We start from the raw sequence: 24,393 nt of genomic DNA on the forward strand, positions 1-24,393 counted from the left end.
TGTGTTTAAACGTTTATTGAAGGTATAATATTCAGTGACAGTGATTGTAACAGGGAGGTGGTCAGAAGGGCCCAGATGTCGAAATCAGCCGTTAAGCGATTGGAGAAGATTTGGAGAAATCACAGCATAAACAAAAAAACTAAGATAAAGCTTATGAGAACCCTTATCTTCTCCATATTCTTGTACGCTTCTGAGACCTGGACCCTCAAGGCCCGTACCCGATCGAGAATTGACGCATTTTAAATGTGGTGTTGGCGCAAAATGTTGGGTGTATCATGGACGGAGCGCCGAACAAATGTGTCAATTCTCTCGGAGCTAAACGTCAAGACCCGTCTATCTACGATCTGTATGCAGCGTCTCCTCAAGTACTTCGGACACGTGGCCCGGCAAAATCCTGAGAACTTGGAAAAATTAATAGTTGTAGGTCACGTGGAAGGAAAGAAAAGTCGAGGAAGATTGCCAACCAGGTGGACGGACATTGTCAAGGAGGCCACAATCACCAGTGTCCCGGGCGCCATTAAGCAGGCCGAATGCAGGCAACATTGGAGGAAGCTGGTGCAAAAACTGGACCAAGGTGGTCACGACCCTCAGTAATGAGGAAACGACAAAGAAGAAGAAGAAGAATATTCATGGCTAAGGAAAATATTCTAAACAGGATCAATTGTGGTTTTTTTATGTAGTCAATGTGTGGATCATATTTTAGCCCCAAACTCTGACGCTCGAGTCCCAGGAACAGCTGGCCATAGCAACGCCATTGGGTGCAACGGAAATAGACGTCACTCGATTTTCATGGCCGTTCAGAGTACCTAAAAATGAAAAAAGGGCATATCATACGTTATCTATTGTTTATTGTTCGATTTGGAACATAAAACAAGCACAACTACTTCTTTATACGTATTCGCATTTGTCTTGGCCACACACTGCAACGGTCCTGGCCATTTCTAACCAATACTATTAAATTAGTTTAAATTTGTAAGTGCAGACTACAAAATAGGTGGCATTCCTGCTATCAAATGCATTTTAATTTAATAATAAAGGAAATACTTTATTTACGCGTAATTCACTATTAATTTGTAACATTAGTCGTGCATTTGTTAGTACATCGCAAATCCGGTACATTTTAACCATAAATAGAATCGGACATTAAGCGCCCTTAAGTTATTACATACATTTTTAAATAAAATATAAAAATATTATATTTAAATTGATAGAGATACCATGTTTCTTAATGTCTTGAATCCGATGAAAATTGATCTTTTGATCGTGTAAGATTATTTTCTGTTGTTTTACACTGTAGACTATTCTATGGATTATTTCGATATATGTATTTGGGTTTTACTGTTAGACAGATATCTCAGTTAAGCTCGCCTTTGTACGTATTTTGTTCATTGTATAATATATAGCATAAATAAAAAATAAAAACGAGAATGCAGGTGCTATAACGGTCAACGGAAGAAGCCTACGTTTAGAATTTTTTGAAGTGAAAACTTCTTTAGAATCGTTGTGATTTCAAACCGGATGCAACGGAAAAAACGACAGGTAAGAGACACAAATACAAAAATGTGTAGGATGAAGCCAGCAAAGCATGAGACAGAAATATACATACTATTTAATACAGCGCCATCTGTGAGATTTTTTAATACTAACGTGTGTATGAAAGCTCTTGTAGTGAATTTTAATTTAGGATTATACGTGAAATTAAAATATCAATTCACAGAGGGCGCTACCTTACAATTATTTACTAATGACAAAATTTTACATATACTTAAGACGTTTAGGATAATTGTATTTTAATTTTGGAAGGTTTCACTTCTACCACGTGTGAATTGCACACATTTTTTTTTTTTTTAGGAAACCATATATCATGTTGTGTGTTTTATGAAATATGTTCACGAGTGCTCAAACTTGAGATCTTGTCGGTATGAATATTTTATTACCATGAAAAGAAATGTCATATTTCTATTAACCTAGTTACTATTCATGAAAGTTACTAAATTGGAATGCTACAAGATTTTTTAGCACTAAGATTGAAAATTATTATTATCATGTTTGTAATAATAATAATCCATTTTCATCTCGATGTATGTTTATGACTAAGCATTTGGATAATACTTCACCTGTATGAGAAACTTTGAGCGTATCCCAAGAATGGACTGAATTATCATCCGAACCTGCCATCAAGTATCTTCCACTGAGAGACAAAGCTAAAAAATAAATTTGCAATATAACTGGTGGTACTATTACTGGTGGTAGGACCTCTTGTGAGTTCGCGCGGGTAGGTACCACCACCTTACCTATTTATGCCGTGAAACAGTAATGCGTTTCGGTTTGAAGGGTAGGCAGCCGTTGTAACTATATTTGAGACCTTAGAACTTATATATCAAGATGGGTGGCGCATTTACCTTGTAGATATCTACGGGCTCCAGTAACTACTTAACACCAGGTGGGCTGTGAGTCGTCCACCCATCTAAACAATAAAAAAAACTTCAAGCGGCTATTCTGGCCTCACCATGACTGGTGGATGAGCTCACGGAGCTCAACTTGAAGATTATGCTAAAACCTATCTAGCAAGAACAGTGCTTTGCTTAATTTACTACCGAATCGGAATCACGACCGCTAAAAAGATCCGGCAAGATACTGCGCGGTTTTGTTTAGGAATTAAGTTGCTTGCCAAAATCTTCGTCGTTTTCGACGAGTTTGACGAGAACGGTGACTGGAGTTGAGTGAGCGGTCACATGCCGGGTTTTGTTTGATTAACTTAAAAAATATATTTTAATTGTTGTAACAAAAACAGCAACGTCATGCAAAAACTGAGACTCATCAACCTTGTACTTACACAAACAGGCGGACTTGACGAACAACTCCACCCTTGGCAACAGCGCTCATTTACATAAATTGCGTGCGAGGATTACTGCACAGTTCTTAGGTGAGAATGCTTGGAATTTTCTTATATCTGTTTAATGCTGTTTCAGGTTTTAATCAAATCACTCTTAAGTCTTGTTCGGACTAGGCGAGTATTTTAGTCGAGTATCGAGTAATTTAGCAGCAAAATGTGTCCGAACACCAAAAATTTAGTTGAGTAGGTTAGTAAATAATTTAGTCAAGTCAATCCATTCTGTTCTATTTTTTCGGGCGAGTAGCGTTTCCCACCACGCGTCCTTGCTCACTGGCTGAGTGATTAAACAAGTCCGAACCTGTTGATTAGTCGAGTTCATTAGTGGCACTTTTCAAATGGGTATCTTTGCGCTGAATTTGAGAGTGTATTTTCGTTAACAGAAAATTCACACAACTTTTGGACATTCTCAAACTATCAAAGTATTCTTTGGGATATCTTCCAATGCTAATTCCTTCAGAAGACATTTAGTAGCTCCTAGTTTATCTCTTCTATCGATCAATTTTCGTACCCATAACTTATTTTTCTTAATCACAGAAATTTCCTCATACACCTTTTCTAAAATAGCCATTACGATTAGCTTAATCAGTTTATTTACTCTATTGCGTTGCAGCCTGTTTATCTTGAAAAAAACACTACTCACTTGTATACTCTACTGGAACGTAATGCGAACGTTGCCTGTGCATCAGCGAGTAGTTTAGCCACTAAACTACTCGGTACTCGACTAAAATACTCGCCTAGTCCGAACAAGGCTTTTATAGCCGCTTGTACGAAATAATTAAATTTCGTATTCGTCAAATTTTAACTAGACCTAGGTACAAATGAAGTTGTCTACTAGTCGAAGAATATTTGTTTCACGTCGTCGATAACTGTTTCGATCGTTTCAAATGACGTTTCACAGTTTGGATTTGATTAAATGCAAGTTAGTGTAAGCTTTATATTACGTTATAAATGGTAGACTGAAAATAGTCATTTTACTGACCGCAGCTTGTGAATCCGCTAGCTCCAGGTGGTGTGTAGTGACCCAGCTGCTGGTCGCTGCGAATGTCAAACAGGCGAGCCGTTTTATCTTCAGAAGCCGTTGCGAATGCGTAACCGCCATTGTGATACTAGAGAGAGAGAGCGAGAGAGAAATAATATATTTTATAGCACATCAAAACACAAATAACATTGATAAACAGTCAACAAACAGGTATAATTATACAATAGGCGATTTTATCGCTAAAAGAGATCTCATCGGTTGTTATCTACCAAAATTCTGAAAAAGATACAGTAGGTACACAGGCGGTGTATCATTATTAAAAAAATTTAGGTGTCTAGCAAAATAGACTAAACCTTTACGCACGTTATTGGAAAATTAAGAAGATACACAGATATATACAACGAATATATATTTACAATGTATATAAAATATAAAATCATTATACAATTCATATACCTAAATACTTACATACACATAATAAATAAACAGTTTATATAGATTTATTAAAAAATATTTATAAAGATGAACCAAAATTACGGTAGGCAGAAACTTGGCTGTATCCCTAGCATTGTCAACGTCCATTAACGACGGTAACCACTCACCATCAGGTAGGCCGTACGCTGGTCTGCTTACAAGGGCAATAAAAAAAGAAGTGCGTAGCGGTTGTAAGGAACCCGAACAATATTGGGCCTCTCGCACGAGAGTTGGTAGGACCTCTTGTGAGTCCGCGCGGGTAGGTACCACCACCCTGCCTATTTCTGCCGCGAAGCAGTAATGCGTTTCGGTTTGAAGGGTGGGGCAGCCGTTCTAACTATACTTGAGACTTTAGAACTTATATTTACGTCGTAGATGTCTATGGGCTCCAGTAACTTAACACCAGGTGGGCTGTGAGCTCGTCCACCCACTAAAGCAATAAAAAAAAACCTTTATTTTTAATAACTAAACACGACATTTTAAATAAACTTATAGAACTTACACAAACGCTATTCACGTCGGCTTCGTGACCGAAGAATGTTTGCTTTGCTTTCTCATCCCGGACGTCCCACAGCTTACATGTTTTGTCCACGGAACCGGTAACGTATGACTTCATGTCTGAATATTGCAAACATTGGAAATGTCACTGATGAAGACTCCCAAACAGGGACGCATTGTTGCCATACAGCATACCAATTAGGGTAAGTCGTGTATAAACCGTAGCTTCGAGAATATTATAGTTGTTAGCATCGTATACGGTATAATCAATTCCGTAACGACCTCTCTATCTGCGGCAAAGCTTAGGTGGAACCTAGAATAGCACCACTCTACCTCTTCCCATGAATGTCGTAAAATACGACTAAGAGATGCACCAAAGAATGAGCAGCATGAGTGTTTTATTATATTATCCCAGCGTGCTGCGATCGCCAACCGCTATTTACTGGAACTAGGTACCGCTTTACCTATTTTTGCCGCGAGCCAGTTCCGGTTCGTAGTGTGGGTCAGCCCTTATATATTTTATTGAAACTATGACTATGAACGAAACGCAAAAGCAACTATACGTTCTGTTTTCAAGAGTATTATAAGTATTACTGTATTTTATTAGATTCTTCTCCCTCATGCCTTACGGCGAACGATTTCAAGATAATTCTAAACCAATTTCTATAGGCGAGGTTTAAGTAGCTGTGTTTACCAGTTGGCAGCCTGTAAGTAGAAACTAAGGAAGCTGTACGAAGCCTGGTAAACTAAATTCTTACTTTGTCTGTATGGTAATCTACAATAAAATTGAAATTATAAGGTTGTAAAATACATATGTATGTAAAGGTCATTTTAAAATTTACAGATATTAGATTTTTAAATTTACAGTTATCAGATACAGACCTGGTGACAGTGAAATGCTGACTACGTCGCCGGCGTGAGCATCAAATTCCATTTCACGCTTACCAGCTTCCAAGTCCCAAACGCAACTACAATGTTTAAATGATATAATGAAATTATCATGAATAAGTTATTCGACACAGGTTTTTCCTTCAACACTTAGGAGCCCTTAATTCTTGTAGCATTTAAAACTGGTGAGAAACATTTAATTGGTAACAATAACATTTGTACATTGATTTGTACATGTGCATAAAAAAGAAAAAACATTGTTAGTATTATGGCAATATTAAGTTTTGAAACAAAGTAAAACTAGGCGGCTTCTTTTGGCTACTATATTATAATCCTCAGAGTTTCTCGCCGGATCTTCCCAGTGGATTGGGATTCCGATTCGGTAGTAGTATTCAGCGAAGCACTGCTCTTGCTAGGGTTAGGGTTAACGAATTTTCAGGCTGAGCCCTATGAATTCGCTTACCAGCACGGAGAAGTAGGAATAGCCCGTTAAAGCTACCAGCGATTAGGTGAAAACAAAAAGGAAACGCTATACTATAAAGTACATAAAAAACGTTTGACGCAAGCTATCATTGCGTTTGTAGATAAGCTTTTCTAGAATTATACTCATCAACTACAAAATACACATTATAACGCGCACATCTGTGTTTAATTGTGTTTACCTCAGATAATTATCTTTTATAATAGTGTATATAAGTTCATTGTTGATTGTTGATTGTTCACACATCATTAAGTATACTTTCGACTGATAATTTTAATTCGCTATAACATATTATTTCTTACTATTAAATTATTCATAGTAATATCGTGTAATATGTCGTAAGATATTATTATGTTCGTAATGTAATACTTTTGGTGTGCTTACTTCAAAGTATATCACTACATAGTATAAAACAAAGTCGCTTTCTCTGTCCCTATATCTGTCTGTCCCTACTCCCTATGTATGTTTAAATATTTAAAACTACGCAACGGATTTTGATGCGTTTTTTTTAATAGATAGAGTTATTGAAGAGGAAGATTTATATGTATAATAACATCCATTAAATAGTGGAGAAATCAATAATAAATTACAATTTCCGAAGCGAAGCGAGGGTGGGTCACTAGTTTTATAATAATTGGCCTTTTAAAAAAATTCTCACAATTTTACTAGCACTCACACTCTAGATATATGTAAATGTATAAGAGGAAGGTTCTGGGTCAGAGAAAAACCTAAAATAATGTTACTACATATCGCTAATATTGGCTGAAAGTAAGAAAGAGCACGAGAATTCTGGGTTCGCTGTTATACATTATCTACTAGAGTTAGACAAACTTACAGCGGCCTAAATTTATCGTGTAGAGTATACCATAAAATATGTACATTTTCATATCACCGGATCCAGTCAGTATGTGTGTGTCATCGAGGAAACGGCAACTGCTAAGGAAGCCCTCGTAGCCGGCCAGTTCACGGACCATCTTAGCGGCTCCGGTGGCGTCACGATTGTTCACGTCATACACCGTGCACATGTTGTCCATGCCGCCGCAAGCTTAACATTAAACGTGTGTGAAAATTATATGTATACTCATATATGTACATTACACAAATTTTATTGTAAGCAGATTATATATTTGATTACGCAAAATGTTCAGAGTACCTCGATTGTGTGATGCGAGTATGCCGTAGCTTAGATTATATTGATTGATTCAGCATAAGTATGTACGTATCTATAAAATTATACTATGAGAAAATTGCATATAGGAAAGTGTTTATAAATTTCCATGATAAAAATAATGAAACTAGAAAAAGTTTAAGGATCCGGACACTGAAGCATATGCATTGTATATTCGTATCAAGCCATCCATATATCGCGGGGCTCAAATAAACCTGGAAGGTACCTATTTTTTTATGGAAGTTTTCGACGTGGCTAAAACGTGCTTAAAAGTAACTTTTACGATGAAAGAGCAATATCGTGGAATAAAATATAATCAGCAAAAATATAAATTTGCGCTCTTACTAGGTATGGTGCGGATTCACCAGGAGGTACCATCATCCTGACTATTTGTGTTGCGAAGCAGTAAGTAATCTAGTTTTTGATACTGTACAATTGGGATTCCGAACTTTTGTTGGTAGTTTGAATGGGGTAGGTAGGGTATTGCGGTATATGAATAAGGGCTTAGGTTTTTTTTTATTGCTTAGCTGTGTGGACGAGCTCACAGCCCACCCGGTGTTAAGTAATTACTGGAGTTCATAGACATCTACAACGTAAATGCGCCACCCACCTTGAGACATCCTTGAGATATAAGTTCTGAGGTCTCAAGTATAGTTACAACGGCTGCCCCACCCCTCAAACCGAAACGCATTACTGCTTCACGGCAGAAATAGGGAGGGTGGTGGTACCAACCCGCGCGGACTCTCAAGAGGTCCTACCACCAGTAGACACTGAACTTATTATATATTTGTCGTTTAATAATGGTGGGCCATGTTGAGTATCTGCGTTGGTAGGTACCATCATCTATTAATATTACTGCTAAAACGTTCATTTGGTCCAGTTTAAAAAGACAGACATTAATGTTATTTCAGCCATATTTCTCAAATAGAACATCGAAATTCCGGGATATATTTAATAACAAACATTTAACACAAATAAAATTTGTTATCATACTACTGCTATAAGAACTGCTGAGCAATAAATGTAACAAAGAAAATTCTCCAGCTTGACAGCTCCGTTTTGAATTAAATATCAGTCTTTAACAAGATTTCATAGTTTTAAATAGTTTGTTGACTGTCTCACCGACGAAGTTACCAGACGGCGCGAATGCGACGCTCATAACCCAAGCAGAACGTAGAGGTATGATTTGAACTTTGTTACCGCTCCAAGTATCCCAGATAATTAATTTTCCGTCCAGAGAGCCCGTGACGCAGTGTCTGCAAAAAAATGCCCCTATTAGTTTGAGGATTTTACGGTTTCAACGAAGAATATTAGTGCGATGTAAGCCTGTGTCTAGTATTATTTCATTGGTTTTTATACATGACTAAACTAGTACAATCTAATTTAAGATTAAATATTTTTTTTATTGCTTACATGAGTGGACGAGCTCACTCACAGCCCACCTGGTGTTAAGTGGTTACTGGAGCCCATAGACATCTACAACGTAGACGCGCCACCCACCTTGAAATACAAGTTCTAAAGTCTCTTTTTTTTTTCTACCTTAGCTGATAGCCTTGAGAGGCTATTTCAGCGTAACCGTGGCTAGTAGGTGAGCTCACGGGGCTCAAACCTGATGACGATGCTAACACGAACAAGCAAGAGCCGTGCTTCACAGAATCTACCACCGGATCGGAAACGCGACCCACTGAGAAGATCCGGCGAGAAACTCAGTGGGCTGTGTCTGAGAGTTAATTTACTCGTCGAGCCCTTCGTCGCAAGCGACGGATTCGACGAGAACGGTGACCGGTGCTTGAAGTACCTAAAAGCACCGTTAGTGGATCGGGAGGATCCGAGATGACGTGTTTTGGGCGCCGTCGACTGCTTTCCATTCTGTCCGCAGGATCGGGAATGTAGTTACCGGCGGCCACGATGAGAGGGTTCTCGTGTCGTGCCGCTTTATCGAAGTGGCGCATCGACGCTGACTGCAAATACTTACTGACGGACTCTAAGTCCAGGTCATCATGGAGGTCGACGTTCCTGACGAACCACGGGGCTCCGTCGGCTATCCTGCAAAAACGGGATTGAATAATCTGGAAGGATTTTAAGTGAGTGCGGGCCGCGTGAGCGAACACTAACCTTGCATATGTCATGACGGGGCGTATGCAAGTTTTGTAGAGTGTCACCTTATTTCTAAGGGACATTTTACTTCGTCTGCGTATCAGGGGTAGAGACGTCCTAGAATGAAGGCGGCACGGTCGCGTACCGTCTTGATGTGAGGGCGGAATATCATCCTACTGTCGAGGGTGACGCCTAAATATTTGACCTTCGGGGCCCACGGTATGGGCTGGTCGAACATCGTGATTGGGCGAATGGCGGAGGCGGAGGTGTCGACGCGCCTAGTCGGGAGAGGGATGCTCAGCGTGATGTTCGGAGGGCGACCCCTTTTGAAGAGCACCGCTGTGCTTTTCGTGGGGTTGATGTCGATGCGCCACTTCCGGAACCACTGTCCCATGGTGGTAGCTGCGGTCTGAAGTCGTCGATGAAGCAACGCCTTCTTCCTACACGAGTAGTAGATGGCGGTATCATCGGCGAAGAGCGCCAGATGGGTCTCCGGAGACCGGGGTATATCATTGATATACAAACTGAATAGTAACGGCGAGAGGGCGGAGCCTTGCGGGACTCCGGCTGTGACGTGACGGGGAGAGTCTCAGTATAGTTACTACGGCTGCTCCACCCTTCAAACCGAAACGCATTACTGCTTCACGGCAGAAATAGGCAAGGCGGTGGTACCTATCCGCGCGGACTCACAAGTGGTCCTACCACCAGTAATTACGCAAATTATAATTTTGATGTTATTTTAATACATTATATCAACGTAGTTGAAAAGTAGTATCAATTACTCGTAACTGACTATAAATTATAACCTATCGATTTAATCAATCTCCCACCCAACTCTATTACTAGGGTCATAGGAGGGCGTTGACTTAATGCCCCCACACGTAAACTGATTAAAACACTGTCTTACTGTGCAAAAACAGTATAAGCAGATAATTTTATATTAAATTTCGATGTTTTTATGTTCGCGTCGCATTTACACAACACTACCACTGCCGCCCGTTTTCATCGGGAGGGGATACTAAGGTGACTTATGTGAATAGTCCAACGAAATGTATCTTGCCTCCATAAAGTATATTATATCATAGTTCGATAATTGCACGACAAAATAAATTTCTCTCAGCCCACTTTTTGAAAACACTTTTTTGTAATCAAAAATATAATGATATTAATATTATATAATGATAATATAAATGATATATTAAGCCATAGCAAGGCATAATCCAGTACTTTTCATTTTATCAGTGTCAAGTTATTCAGTAAAGCTTAGTCTCAGCTCATCGATTTACCAATTGTATGTTTATGGTAAATAAATATAAAGCTATTATATTATTCAAAGGTTTCATGATTCTTATAGATTCAGTGCAGCCCTAATTACCAATTTTAATTGCAAATTTGTTTGTTCAGCAGTTTTATCTTTGTTTCTCACACATAAGAGAAATATATTTATCTAAAGATAATAAAAGATTATTATTATTACTATCTATTAATAATAAAAGATATTACCTGGAATCTCCGCTGTAATGCACTGAGTTTACTTTGTTAAGATGTCCTTTCAGAGTCTTCTTGGTGACGAATCTAATCTTGGGTACGTCTCCCAGATCGGAGCATTTTTCCGCGAGTTTTGCGTCCGCAAGCTTCTCTTGATCCGCCTGGTGATTAAGAATACATGAACACAAAAATGCGTTTGCTTTGCTAGTGCTTTGGTTCACATTGATTGTAGCACCAAAATTTGGTATAGGTTAATAGACGTCGTAATGTAATGATTAATTGAGGAATATAGTGTTTTAACACACTACAGTTACAGTTTATTAAAGTATATAGCGGTACTTAAATACGTTTATGGAATCGTGCACAAATATAACATTCATTCTGCCAAGAAAAAAATTCTCCTTTAGATTTAGTTAGTGAGCGAATGCCAAAATTGTTTTTTTACCTTAACTTTGGATATCAGATCGGTTAGTTCTTTTTTCAAAGCAGTGGTTTCGGGGTCTTCCTTTGGCATTTTTAAAAGAACAAATGTTGATAATTTGTCAATGAGTTCCTGCACTGATCACAGCCACCTGGGATATGAGTATGGTCGGTCGTGTATTCACTGCTTTTAATCTTATTACTTTAATTGGATTTGGCATTAGTAGTTTACCGAAGCTTTACATATGCGAGGAGATGCATGCCGCTAACTGCTAAAGCACTAATACACATCTATCTATGTATTTTAATACGATAACTATGTATAATAAATCAAAATTCGAGTTCTATCACTGAGTTATAAAAATATATGTAATTAAGCAAATTATTAATATGAACTCTTTAGTAAAAATGTTTAGAATCGATCTTTTGAAGTTTTTGCAATGACACAGCCTCCGTTGTGTTTAAGTCGTAAATAGCGCTAAGTTAACGCTCAGTCTCAATTAAAATATATAAAAAACCATTTCAAAGATATTTCATGATGTTAGCATAATTAGGAGAATTGTACTTTTATATGACGTAGATTTGATAATTTCAATAGTTTAACTTTGAAAATCGGCCTATTATGATGTGACAGGCATAAGCGATAAACGACGCACGGTTACGAACGAACCTATATAATAATAAATATTGAATTCAGACTCAAACATAATGGCTGTAACACCAACACCTAGTGGTAAATTATCATATCATCACTTAAACCTTTAGTTTCCTTTTCCCTTTAAAATGAAGGAAAAATATATATATAAAACGTTATTATTTTAATAATTTAAATATGGAGTTATTAAATTTGTTGGGGCATTATTCATTTTGAACAATTTTAAATTTACATTTATTACAACAAATATAAAACATTTGCCTTTAGGTTACTTTTTTAATTACTTAGGTGATAAGGTAGTTAAATAAATACAAGAAATGGTAAAAGATTTAAATTTGATTGGACGGATTGGTCATATTACACTGAATGAAATTGAGACGAATTTATATATAACTGCAATCTATTCTGAAAACTCTATCTCAAAATAGACATGCGCTGAATTGCTAGGCGTTTCATATTACAAGCATAATAATCCCTACTAACAATAATCTCGACTATACGCGTATAATTCATTTCTAGATGACAATGTCACCAGAATATTATTGGAATTAATTTAGCAGAACCCCTAGTATGCTGTGTATTTTATTGATTCAAATTTAAAATGTATTGAAACCTTGTTTTACGATGCTAATATGTTATTTATTGTAATTGCCTTCGAAGGTAGACGGTCATATATGTCCCTTGTTGGGATCATCATCATTATCATCATCATCAGCCCATAGTCGTTTAAGCTGAACATAGGACTCTCCCAAAATACACCACTGAGCCCGGTATTCGGCTCTCATCATCCCCCTTGTTGGGATAGGTTCATGCTTAAGGCAACTGCAAAGCCGGGGCAGAATGGTATAGCTATTGCTCACGCTGAAACAACGGTATTTTTAATAAGATACTTTATTTAGTATCAGTAATAATTAAAGTAAATTTATGGCCTAATTTCGCGTCTATTATCGCTATAATTTTCTGATTTTTCAAATACTTTCCGTTTTCGTGGTCATCGGGCGACTGAGGTGTCATTCTTTGACATTTGAATATTGTATTCACTACCGCTAATATCACGGTTAGGGACCTCTTATTCTTTTTTTTTTTTTTTTTTTTTTTTTTTTTTATGATTGAAAGTTTACTGGTGGCCCGAAGGCCTTTCCAGTTTCACCAGGACAGGTGGGCGAGCAAAGGCTCAGCCAAGAGGGGTGGGATTTGCTAACAACTGCCCGAGCGCCTCCGAAGGAGACCTAACAACTCAAGAGCAATTGTTTCGCGAATGAATCTACTACCGGATCGGAATCGCGACCCGCTGAGAAGATCCGGCGAGAAACTCAGCGGGCTGATGCATGGGTTAGGTTGCACGTCGACCTCTTTGTCGAGTTCGACGAGTACGGTTACCGGGGTCCCTAAGCCTGCCCCTAGTATTAGAGCTGAAGGCATCTAATGCAAAGGTTATTGGATCTGATGGATCCGTAAGGACGTGTCTAGGGCGTCGACGGTGACTGGCTCCTGCATGATCAGGATTCGGGGAGTAGTCAGCGGCGGCAACTATAAGGCGATTATCATGACGCATAGCCTTATCGAAGTATCGTTCCGACGCTGACTTCATGTATTTCCGAATTGATTCGAGGCCCAGGTCGTCGTGTAGGTCAACGTTCCTCACGAACCACGGAGCCCCGACAGCTAACCTGCAAAAGCGGGATTGTAGGGATTGGAGGGTGTCTATGTGTGTGCGGGCCGCGTGAGCGAACACCACACTCGCGTAAGTCATGACGGGCCTTATGCAAGTTTTGTAAAGTGTCACCTTGTTCCGAAGGGACATTTTACTCCGCTTACAGATCATGGGGTAGAGTCTACCGAGAATAAACGCGGCACGGTCACGGACTGATTTTATATGCGGGCGGAATGTCATCGATGCATCCAGGGTAACGCCCAGGTACTTGACCTTCCTGGCCCAGGGTATGGGTTGTCTAAAGAGAGTAATCGGGGGTGTGAGATTCCTCCTCCTAATCCGGGAGGAAATCCGTGTGGAGCTTCCCCTCTGAAATAGCACCGCAGTACTTTTCGCTGGGTTGATGTCTATGCGCCATTTTCGGAACCACTGTCCTAGGGCTAGGGCTGCGCTCTGAAGCTTCTTCGCGATTAGGGACTTATTTCTACTAGAATAGTAAACAGTCGTGTCGTCGGCGAATAAAGCTAAATGGGTCGGCGGCGACCGGGGAATATCGTTGACGAATAAGCTAAATAGGAGGGGTGAGAGGACAGAGCCTTGCGGGACTCCAGCTGTGAGAGGTCGTGGGGAGGAGCGGGTTCCCTCGACTCGATATCGAAAAGAGCGGTTCGACAAGAAGTCCCGTATGATGAGCACGAGACTATCCGGCACGCCCATGTTGAATAGTTTGAAAATCAAACCATTGTGCCAGACTTTGTCGAACGCTTTTGCGACGTCGAAGAAGAGAGCTCCCGTGTATAACGGTTTTGGTCGATTAAGCCCCACAAGAATGTGCTCCGTGAGGCGGTGCACCTGTTGAACGCATGAGTGATTTGTACGGAATCCGAATTGTTCATCGATAAGAATGCCCTTGGATGAGACGAAGTCTCTGAGGCGTTTGTAGAGCAGACGCTCATACAGTTTGCCTAGAGACATGAGGAGGCTAATCGGGCGGTAGCTCGTCGGATGATTTTTTGGTTTACCGGGTTTATGTATGCCGATAACGTCCGCTTCTTTCCACACCGCGGGAAAGATACAGTTCGCCATAGCGGCATTGAAAATAGATGCCAACATCACGATGAGTTGGACGGGTAGAAGTTTAATAACGCGGTTGGATATACCGTCGGAACCGGGAGCCTTGCGAGGACGTAGGTCTTTGATCAAGTCTTTAACTTCCATCGGGGTGACGGGTGGTAACGCATCAGAGGGTGGCAAGGAGGCTCTGCGTTCTACCTCACTGTCTACTAATTCTACATGAACAGGGTCCACGGATTGAGTGCTGGGCGTGCACTGGGTTTGCAATGTATCGGCCAGCAGCTCTGCTTTTTCGTCATCATCGAACGCCGCGAGTCGGCCTGAGGGGCCTACGAGGGGGGGCATAGTTACTACCGTATCCGATTTGAGAGTACGAGCTAAGCGGTAGTAAGACCTTTGGGAGGGCGCGAGTCCTTCTAAGAAATCAGACCATCTGGCATCTCGGACTTCGGCGATGCGAGACTTTACGTCGCGTTGTAGGGCACGCATTCGAATACGATTTTCCGCGGTAGGATACCTGTCGTAGGCGCGTATCGAGGCGTTCTTAGCTCTAAGAAGTTCCCTAATATCGTCGGACAATTTGAAGCGGTGAAGGAAGTCCTCCTCTACAACTTGTTTCGATGACCTATCTAATGTCGAGGTGATGTGTGACGTTAAGATGTCTATGGCTTCAGCGGTATCCTGAGGAGACGGGATAGAGTCCGGGTTAAACGGGAGCGATGGTGGATCAGATTCAGCCAGGCTGATGCCCAGCGTGTGCCAATCCACCACAGTCCTCGTGACGGGAACGGAATCGGGAGCGCGACCGAGCTTCATAACGACGGGACGGTGGTCTGAATCTAACTCTGAAACTACTTCGATCGAGTGTAAGCGCAGAGTTACGTTTTTTAATAACGCTATGTCGAGTATATCCGGGCGATGCGCGATATTTAGCGGGTAGTGAGTCGGGGTTAGCGGAGCGACGATATCGAAGGCGAGATCATCGACTAACGCGTCAAGCCGCCTGCCATTCGGGGTTGTGGTGTGTGAGTTCCACCTGATGTGTTTACAATTTAGGTCGCCCGCCAGAATGACAGAGCTCCCCATACCGAGCAGCGCCTCGATATCACTGCTTAGAACGATCTTATCCGGTGGAAGATAAACGGACGCGATAACGATCGGCGCGTGTCCCGTCAGTGAGATTCGGCACACTGATGCTTCGATATTAGCGAGCGCGGGAGGATCGAGCGGGACGCAATGCAGGGCTCTTCTATAGTAAATGACGGTACCACCACCACGGGCAGAGAGCCTGTCGTTCCTGACCATGTTATAGTTCGCGATTTTAGGGTCACGGCGCGCGGGCTTAAGTAGGGTCTCCTGCACTAAAAAGATATCAATTTGGTGGTCACGCAAAAAGTCAGAAACCTGATCACGTTGATTTGCGAGACCGTAAGCGTTAAAAAATCCTATCGTTACGGATAGGGGCTTTATTCTACTTATATACGCCATTGATTACCGGCGGAGTGAGGGGAGGACGTACGTATTTAATGACGCGTATACGTCGGCGTATTCCTGCACAACGGCGATAAAGTGTTGTGCAGTGGAGGCAGCGCGAATGGCGTCGCCCAAAGCGTTAACGCGCTCAAAGTTGATCGATTGAAAGAAGTCGATCGCTAAAGCGAGATTGTCGGACGCGGTCGGAGGGCAAGTCGCGGGAGAGGGACGAGTCGCGGGGGCGGGACGAATCGCGGAGGAGGGAGTTGTAGCCGTGTTCGTGTACGGCAGCGGTTTTGCCCAGGCCGAGACACTGGGCACCGCCGCCGGAACGAACGCTGGCTTAGCCTGCGACGCAGAGGGTGCCGAGGCTTTGATGTCTGGGCCGGAAGCTCGGAGGCGGTTTTGGCGGGCGACGCGGCGATTTATTTTAGGGGCTCGGGGGCAACCACGGTAATTCGCGGGGTGACCCTGTGTTCGACACAGGACGCAGCTAGGCGGTTCCGTCGCGGTTTTTTGGTCGCGAGCGCAGAGGGCCGTGGCGTGATCGCCCAAACACTTAACACATCGGGGGCGCGCGTGACAGTTACGGGAAGAGTGCCCGTACAATTGACAGTTATGGCACTGGCTAGGAGTGCCTTTTTTATGGGGGGCTTCGACAGCGATACCAGAGAGCCTACAGACGGTCTGTGTGTTAAAGATTTTCTTACCCTCGGGGGTAGGCTGGAGAGCGACTAGAACCATATTATATGGCTCCCTACCGCGACCGGTGTGCATACGGTGCACAGAATTCACTGGTAGGCCTTGTTCTAACAGGTCGGCTTTTACGAGCTCTACATCTAACTCTTTAGGGATTCCGCGTATTACAACGCGGAGTTCGCGCTCCTCCTGGAGCGTATACGTATGGAAACTTATACGCTCCTTACGGAGGTAAGAAGAGAGGGCCCTATGGTCGTCGGGTGTTTGAACCTTAATTTGAATGCCGTTCGCGAGGTTACGGGCATTCGTGAAATTTATATTTTTGGCCTTAAGGGCCAGGCAAACTCGATCCCAAGCTGCCTTCTCCTGAAGGATAACCGGGGGAGGGGTCTGGGTTTTATTTTGTGCCACCGGACGCGGCGACGGAGTGGCACGGGCTGGGGGCGCAACGGGAGTCTGAGGGCGGGGGCGCGACGCGTTCACGGCTTTGCTAATTTTAGCGGCCGCGGGAGCTCGAGACTCCGCGGCACGCTTCTTACCCTTCTGTACCAGGGTGAATCCATCCGTCGATGAGGCGGGGGCGAGGTCGACCTCCATGTCCGAGTCAGAGTCGGAGCACGAGGAGGCGGGTGCAGGCGACCTACGAGCAAGTGTAGGTGTTTTAGAGGGCGCGACGGAGGCCGCGGATGATCGCTCAGCTGAAACGATGGTCACGGCGGACGACGCAGCAGCTTTTCTCGCCAGTATAGGCGACACGGGAGCGGCAGGCACGACAGAGGCTGCGGTGCTCAATGCAGAAGCTCTGCACGCAGGTACAGGCGACGTAGGAGTAGCGAGCGCGGCGGAGTCCTCGAGAGGGCTCGCAGTGTGATTGGCCTTGAAGGCCAAAAACTCCGAGGCGAGCTGTGGGTGGCGAAGTCGGAGGAATTCCGCGAATACAGCGTCCATGATCGCTGAGTACCCAGGTGGGGCGGCCCCGGGTCTTGAAAACACTCGCCTTGCGGCGAGGCCCCAACTTCTCGGACCTGAGCGGTTCTATTGAACACAGGTGGCAATGCGGCGCGATTACTACAGGACAAAGAAAAAGCACAACAAAACAGAAATTACGAAAAGAAACAAAACAAATAAATACTTGCAGGAAACCACTTTGTCGGCAGATGTACCACGAACACAGAAACAACAAAAGGAAACAAAACAAATAAAAACTTCCAGAAAGAGCACTTAGTCGGCAGATGTACCACAAACACAGGCCGCGCGAACAATGGCCGGGCTAACAAAAGCCGGGCGAACAAAGACCGGGCGATCGAGTGGACGATGAGCACGTCCGCACGTGACGGGTGCCTCTATCGGAATGTGCCTCTTATTCTAAAGATGAAAACAAGCAAATATATCGCTTAGATAAACCTTAGGATACTATTAGTTAGTTCTTTCTGTTTTAAAAGAAAAGTTTTTACCAAGAAATTTATATTTAGAATATTATATACATATACAACTTTGTGTTTTGAAAAAAATCTGTAAGTTTTACTTTTTGTGGTATAAAAATCAGAGGGTAATACGGTACTATTAATACTAAAAAACACGCTCTGATGAAATGATGAGATTTTTCAAAGTGCTTACAGCCGTGCAACTGCCCGCCACTTTAGCTAGCTGATGCAATTCCAGTAACAGCCTTTGCGACAACACTCGCAGCAATAACAGGATAATTTTATTTGCAACACCGTTTGTCCGCTAGTCTACTCTTGTTTGTATTGAGAAAATAGCTTTACGATGTGTTTACGTTAGTCTCTTGACGTGAATTAAGGTGTGGTAGCACTTAATGTGAGTGGTTTGTATAGACCATATGATCATCCGACGCTTTAGAGATAATTGTTAATTAATTAATAGCTGCACAAATAAAGGTGTTTAAAACATTAAAGTCGCTAAAACTATATTTATATAGCTTTTTAGCTACAATGTGGTATCAAAATTAGACTTGTATGCCATATGTCTCTGGAGGAGATTTTAATTCTTCGTTCGCCAAATTAGTGCTTTGAAATATACTTGTTTTGAAAAATAAATACAAGGGACGGTAACAATAATCAAGAAACTTTTTAATAGCATAAATAGACAAATCAGCTTACTTTATAGCATCATAACTTTATCTACCTACCCACGATTTTAGAGAAACTAAGATATTTGTTTAAATCTCATATTAACTGCCTAATGTGATGGAGGGAATATCAAGACAGCGTTTATGTTTCATTTACTGTCACCATGATTAATAATTTTAAATGAACGGAAATCATTATAGATAGATTTTCCCTGGCGTCGCGCCATCGGCCATGGTTACGTAGTCGAACGAACCGACCAATGCAGCATAAATAGAGCGAATCGAATGAGACAGAAACGATTACTTTCACATTTAAAAATCACGTCTGCCACAAGAAATGTTCGAGAAGTTACTAATCTGACAATTTATCCGCTTACAAATTGTGTCAGTTGTATTTACTTAGGTGTTCCTTCCGGAAAAAAAATCCGTCTCATCATCAGTGGTGTCATTAGTACTATCGTCTGTCTTTGTTTTCGGAAGCGGTCTCCTAACACCCAGTATAATATAATTTAATATGTTTCTTGGGGATTAAGATTTCCCTAGAGAGCAATTTTGTTTTGCTTTAGCTGGTTATATGCCAGCACAGATTGATTACCCTCGAAGTTAATGTCGATGACGTCACCTTTACTTGTGCAGTTCTTTTTAGTTATTTAAACTTCGGTACGGTGTGTTGGTCAGATAAACTTAAGACGTAAATGATTTTAGGTTATGTTACCGGAGTTCATAGGCATCACGATACTTTTATTTATCTATTTCGTAGACGAATGAACGATCTCAAGGGCTCACGTGAATGCCAATGACGTAATCTTACATAAACATGAGATGGAAGATTCAATTGTATTGAATATTGACTCTGGTAATCTAAAAGCGGAACGCAAGGATATTGAAACTTCATACATACAGCAGACATGGAGTCAGAGTACGTATAGAAAGACAACAATATGCGACAAAGTAGAAACGATTCAATGGGATTTCAGTTCTGTTCACACGATGATCAAAATTAATTCGTTTAAAACACAAAAAATATGTAAGGCATTCGAAACGTGAGAAATGAAACGCCTTCAAATTAACATGCCTATGACGATTACGACTGAACTCACAGGCACCAAGGACATCTCATATACGTCCCCTCCTGGCTGAGCCTTTGCTTGCCCACCTGTCCTGGTGAAGCTGGAAAGGCCTCCGGGCCACCAGTAACCTTAAAATCATAAAAAAAAAAACATCTCATATATTCTATTATGTCATTATTTGTTCATCGTCATTAGTGATCCTTGCCACTGGTGGTATAAAACCAGAAGATATTAAGTACGTTTCGCATTACCGTAGTTGCACTTCAACTCTGAGTTTCGATCAAGAATACTTAGAGATTGGTTTTTTTAACTATTTCAATTTTTTTGGATAATTAATGTTTTGGGTTAGTATTCCTGTTCTTCAACGTGTACGTGCGTTAACACGAATACAACTCGTTAGTATTGCGCGTTGCGGATACATCTTTATATACTTAGTCTGGCCATAAATACTGTTACAATTAAAAATAAATAAAAATCTATTGCAAATAACATTTATTACTTTTACAGTGTGTTAGTTTAATACATACATAAAAAACATTTAAAGTATAAAAAGCATATTCGAAGTGGTCTCCATTGGCTGCAATACAGTCCTTTAAACGTTGAGGCCAGTTATCAATAGAAGCACGCACTCTTTCCATGGGAAAATTATTCACTGCCAATCGTACGGATTGTTTTAGGGACTCCAAATTATGATGGCGTTTAGAGCAAGCCGTACTCTCTAAAACTGACCATAAATCATAATCCAGCGGATTAAGATCGGGACTAGACGACGGCAGTCTTCAACTCTGATGAAGTCCGAAACGTTCGTTTCCAACCAAGACTGCGTAGACCGAGCTTTATGACCTGGCGTCGAGTCTTGCTGGAAGGACCATTCTTGATTATTGAACATGGTGTTGTTAAGGGGCTTCACTACCTTCTCAAGAATGGTATCTTGATACACTTGTGCCGATGTTTTGATACCTTTTTCACAAAAGTATGGCTCAGTCACTCCTTCATAGCTAATACCCCATCAAACCATCACTGAAGTCGGACAGTGCCCACATTGCACTCTGTCGACTAATTGGGAAGCTTCCTTAGAGCTTTGAGCATAAATACGGTCATTTTGTTTGTTAAAATGTTGCTCAATTGTAAAAAATTTCTCATCCGTAAACAAAATTCTATGACCTCCCATTGCGTACCGCTTCAGTAGTTGTTTCGATTTTACCACCCTATTCTCTTTTAAATTATCAGTTAAGAAATGACCAGTACGTCTCTTATAGGCTGCAAGTCCTAAGTCATCTTTTAAAATATGCGACATGGTTCTAGGTGCTATCTTCATCTCCCGAGATAAAATATTTTGCTTTCGGACAGGATTTCTTCGAATTCTTTCCCTTACTGCTTTGACCACCTTTTTGTACGAACACTACGTGGACGGCCAGATCTTTTTCTGTCACAAACAGAGGAGGTCTCATTGCACCTATTAATAGCCCGGTACATAATTATTTTACTAATACCAAGCGTATGGAGAGTTTTAAAAATTTCATTTGGCTCCATACCTACTTTGTGTAACGCAATCACAGCGATTCGGTTCTCTTTATCACCCCACTCCATTTTAATATCGCAAAATATTGTAAAATGTATTGGCGCCAAAATGAGAAAACTCAATGAGCAATCATATAAAAATGACAGATTTCAAATTCAAATGTAATATTTTGTTTATTTTTAATTGTAACAGAATTTATGGCCAGACTAAGTACATATTTCTTCTGTGCGTGTGTTTGTCACTGAACTTCTCCTAAACGGCTGGACCGATTTGAATTATTTTTTTTTGTATGCGTTTAGGTGGCCCCCTGGATGGTTCAGTTTCACAAATCACCCCCGCAGATTATGCTGCAGAGTGCAGACGGTATCTAGGTTACTTATCTATACTATAACTAGACGGCTGGATCGACTTGAACAAATTTTCGCAGGACATCGTTTGTCGGGTCCGCTAGTCTACTCGTATATATTAGCTACTGTTAAACTTTATGATGCATATTTTAAAAATAAATTTTCATCTGCTTTTAAATCTTTTATTGGCTTAGGTGATGCGGCAAGGTTAAATTATATTGCGTTTTAATAAAATAGAGTATTATATATTACTGATTGGTGCATAATAAATTGATTCATTTAAAAAAAAAAGAAGAAGAAGAGGAAAACGGAGGGAGGCCGGCACGGAATCCCATGAGATGGGAGTCCGTGCCGGCCTCCGATTCATCATACTAAGACTGACAACAACATTATATACTTAAAAATAGTATATATTGTGTTGACGTCTCTGGCGCCGTACGCGCGAACACCCGCCAGAAACCCACCCTTGCTCTATAGTGCACGAAGATTATGCCCGGTTAGAGGAATTTGCCCCGAGACCCGTCCCGTGCCCTCGTAAGGGTACACGACGACCCCTTGATTGATCGATTAATCATATTTTTATTATTTACAATTCATAAACACAAGGTAACCTTGGAAATCTTAAGTAAAATATGTTTTTCCTCGACGAGGTTAATCCCCAGAGATGGTGATAGCTGCTTACGTAAATGAATTATATTATGATTCATGCTGTTAAAGATACACGCGTTTAAAGAAAATCCCCTTTTTAAGAAACCTTTTGCAATTACTTTTACATTTAGGTATTTCTTGAAAACTTGTGACAATCCTATTTCAATGGGCATTTTTTTATTTTCTGTGACTGAAAAACCATTTCTATAAATGGGCATGGTGATTGTAGAAAACCAATATTTAACGAAAAATAATCTGTATCTACTAATATTTAATAATAAAATATTTTTAATCCATTATGTTTGTACTTTGTTTGTCCTCAAATGACGTCATCATTGGCTTTATGGAAATTTATATTTTAGATTTTAATAGCCTCAAAACACTTTTTTAACTTTAACTCCCAATGTGAAATTAAACATGACGTTTAAGACTTATTTATCAATGCGTTGTTTAATAATTCGAATATTTGTGAAGAGATATTTTACTAAGGTAGTATGAAAATTAAAAAAAATATTAAATTAACAGGTGACATTGATGAAAGGAGTAGCGTGTAACAGGTTAATATTTTTTGAAACGGCCTCGGTTTCTTTATGCTACTGATGACTTTGCACCTAGAAAAGCGAAACCATTTTCAATTAATTATTCAAAAATATTGACAGCGAACTAAAATAAAAAAAAAAAAAAATCTGTCTATATTTTCTATTATAAAAAAGCAAAATCGTAATCAACCAGTGCTCATTAGCTTTGAAAGTATCCTTAGTGGTTGGCAGAGGCTTTGCTGTATCCCTGGTACTGTTGATGTAATCATTCACGATTATTTTTTTTCATTCACGAATTTTTATAGTTAATTTTTCGCAATTTAATGGATTAACAAACTACATATTAGCCCATTTGGTGCGAAGCGTATTGAACCAGTAAATACCGTTACGAATTTTTCCGTCGATTTTTAATTGTTCGCATTGTTAATTCCATTGATTTTTTGTGGTTCTAGCGATGAACAGTACTGGGAAGACCTTTTTATTTAAATATGGTGATGAATAAATTACATTCAAAACAGAACAAGGCCGTAATAATAAACGCATTGTTTTTAGCGTTATCGTCGTAAACAACAAATTCATTTTATACATTTTTTGTTACTGGTGTAATAACTGGATTATGCGGCTCACCTAATTAATACACGGATGACAAAAATACCAGAAGACAGTCAGGTCATTTCCAACCCTGAAGTATATTCTTCGTAAGCACAGTTTCATCTCATAAGCTAAGCGATGGAGGGTATTCATTCCAGAGGTTGCTAAAAATTAGAAGTAAAATGATAAAACTAGTTGTATATTTTATAACAAAGAGCCATCACAAAAACGTCGTTGACACTTCACAGTTACCTACATCAAAGTTTTTTTATTAGTCGGACACTTTCATTTCACGCCATAATGAATTTTGTAAAAGCAATGAAAAAGGAGCTCTCACCTTCTCCGTTATAATCAATTTGATAGATTCTATCGGAGCGATAGTGCAGTCTGTCGGCGGGAGTACTGAAGGCAACATGGTTCTAAGGCACCGATGCTTCCCTCTAAAATGTTGCTGTCTAGTAATAGCTATATTCATCGCCCTGAGGCCTGATACGTCAACATCACAAGAATTCTGCATCAAAGACAGTGACGATACAGCTTGCAAAACCGAAAACTTTTTCCACAAAGGTTCGTAATTCTTCATTTTGTTCTTTACTTCTTTTATTGCATTCGCGTACTTTGCACTTTTGTTTGCTGATAACTT

At 40.6% G+C, this 24,393-nt stretch overlaps 2 protein-coding genes and 1 long non-coding RNA gene across 3 annotated transcripts in view; 2 read left to right on the forward strand and 1 right to left on the reverse strand.

Annotated features, from left to right (window-relative positions):
• Positions 1-24,178, reverse strand: LOC101745147 (guanine nucleotide-binding protein subunit beta-2). Its single transcript, XM_038011606.2, has 11 exons — positions 24,007-24,178; positions 23,787-23,914; positions 11,415-11,541; positions 10,985-11,130; positions 8,507-8,640; positions 7,096-7,261; positions 5,730-5,815; positions 4,852-4,967; positions 3,876-4,002; positions 2,118-2,204; positions 1-806 (listed from the first exon to the last, which is right to left on the reverse strand). Exons 3-11 carry the CDS (start codon positions 11,481-11,483, stop codon positions 700-702), a joined length of 1,038 nt encoding a protein of 345 aa, XP_037867534.1. The 5' UTR covers positions 11,484-11,541; positions 23,787-23,914; positions 24,007-24,178; the 3' UTR covers positions 1-699.
• Positions 20,347-22,144, forward strand: LOC134199104 (uncharacterized). Its single transcript, XR_009973458.1, has 2 exons — positions 20,347-20,447; positions 21,925-22,144. It is a non-coding gene; the product is annotated as an uncharacterized LOC134199104 (long non-coding RNA).
• Positions 23,355-24,393, forward strand: part of LOC101743038 (procollagen-lysine,2-oxoglutarate 5-dioxygenase) — a 21,005-nt gene continuing 19,966 nt past the window's right edge. The window contains exons 1-2 of the mRNA XM_012693592.4: positions 23,355-23,409; positions 24,114-24,317. Of these exons, the coding sequence (XP_012549046.1) occupies positions 24,164-24,317 (154 nt within the window). The 5' untranslated portion in view covers positions 23,355-23,409; positions 24,114-24,163. The remainder of the gene's footprint in view (positions 23,410-24,113; positions 24,318-24,393) is intronic.

The sequence above is a fragment of the Bombyx mori genome, chromosome 1, assembly GCF_030269925.1.
Source record: "Bombyx mori chromosome 1, ASM3026992v2".
Taxonomy (NCBI): Eukaryota; Metazoa; Arthropoda; class Insecta; order Lepidoptera; family Bombycidae; genus Bombyx; species Bombyx mori.